This window comes from Octopus bimaculoides, chromosome 30 (assembly GCF_001194135.2).
Source record: "Octopus bimaculoides isolate UCB-OBI-ISO-001 chromosome 30, ASM119413v2, whole genome shotgun sequence".
Lineage (NCBI taxonomy): Eukaryota > Metazoa > Mollusca > Cephalopoda > Octopoda > Octopodidae > Octopus > Octopus bimaculoides.
The window spans coordinates 5317567-5318147 of record NC_069010.1 but is presented as its reverse complement, the minus strand read 5'-3'; the positions used below and the strand labels follow the sequence as shown (position 1 = coordinate 5318147).

The 581-nt window shown below is 32.2% G+C and overlaps 1 protein-coding gene across 1 annotated transcript in view; it reads left to right on the top strand.

Annotated features, from left to right (window-relative positions):
- LOC106882563 (zinc finger protein 62) overlaps positions 1-109 on the top strand; it is a 4652-nt gene extending 4543 nt beyond the window's left edge. Inside the window, exon 6 of the mRNA XM_014933280.2 lies at positions 105-109. Coding sequence (XP_014788766.2) covers positions 105-109 — 5 coding nt within the window. The remainder of the gene's footprint in view (positions 1-104) is intronic.
- Positions 110-581: the final 472 nt, after the last annotated feature.

The following is a 581-nucleotide window of genomic DNA, read 5'->3' as shown; positions in this document are numbered from 1 at the left end:
ATTTTTTTTTTTTTTTTTTAACTTAAGTTGTATTGTGTGTGTGTGAGTGTGTGTTAACAAATCTGCCTCAAAATTGAAATAAGTTTAAATATCTCAATTTTCAGGTTGAGGTTGTTGCTGCTTCGGTGGCCTCATAGGTAGAGGTGTTTAGAAGTAGTAACATGGCACAGAGGTGGAAGTTTCAAATCTTTGCCAGGTATTATAAGGGGTCTTATTTTCGTTTTTTTCTCCTAGAGATAAAAAAAAAAAGTGAAAGATTTTCATAAGACCCATTAGTGCAGGCCCTGGGTGATATTGAATCCAGCCCAGGATGTTATTGGTGTCTACATATGCCTTTACCCACAATACCACCGAGATACCAACAAAAATGTAGTTAAAAAATGACATATTTAAACCTATCTTAGCTGAAGATCAATATAAAGGGTTGCCAACTTAAATTAATAAAAGTAAAATAATAATTCTAAACTGGGAAGGAATTGAAACCTCGACCACCATTTAACAGACAAAGTGACTTTTTAAATTTTAACATTGACATTGTTGGTAAAAGTCACTTTGTCGTATGTATATATATATATATATAT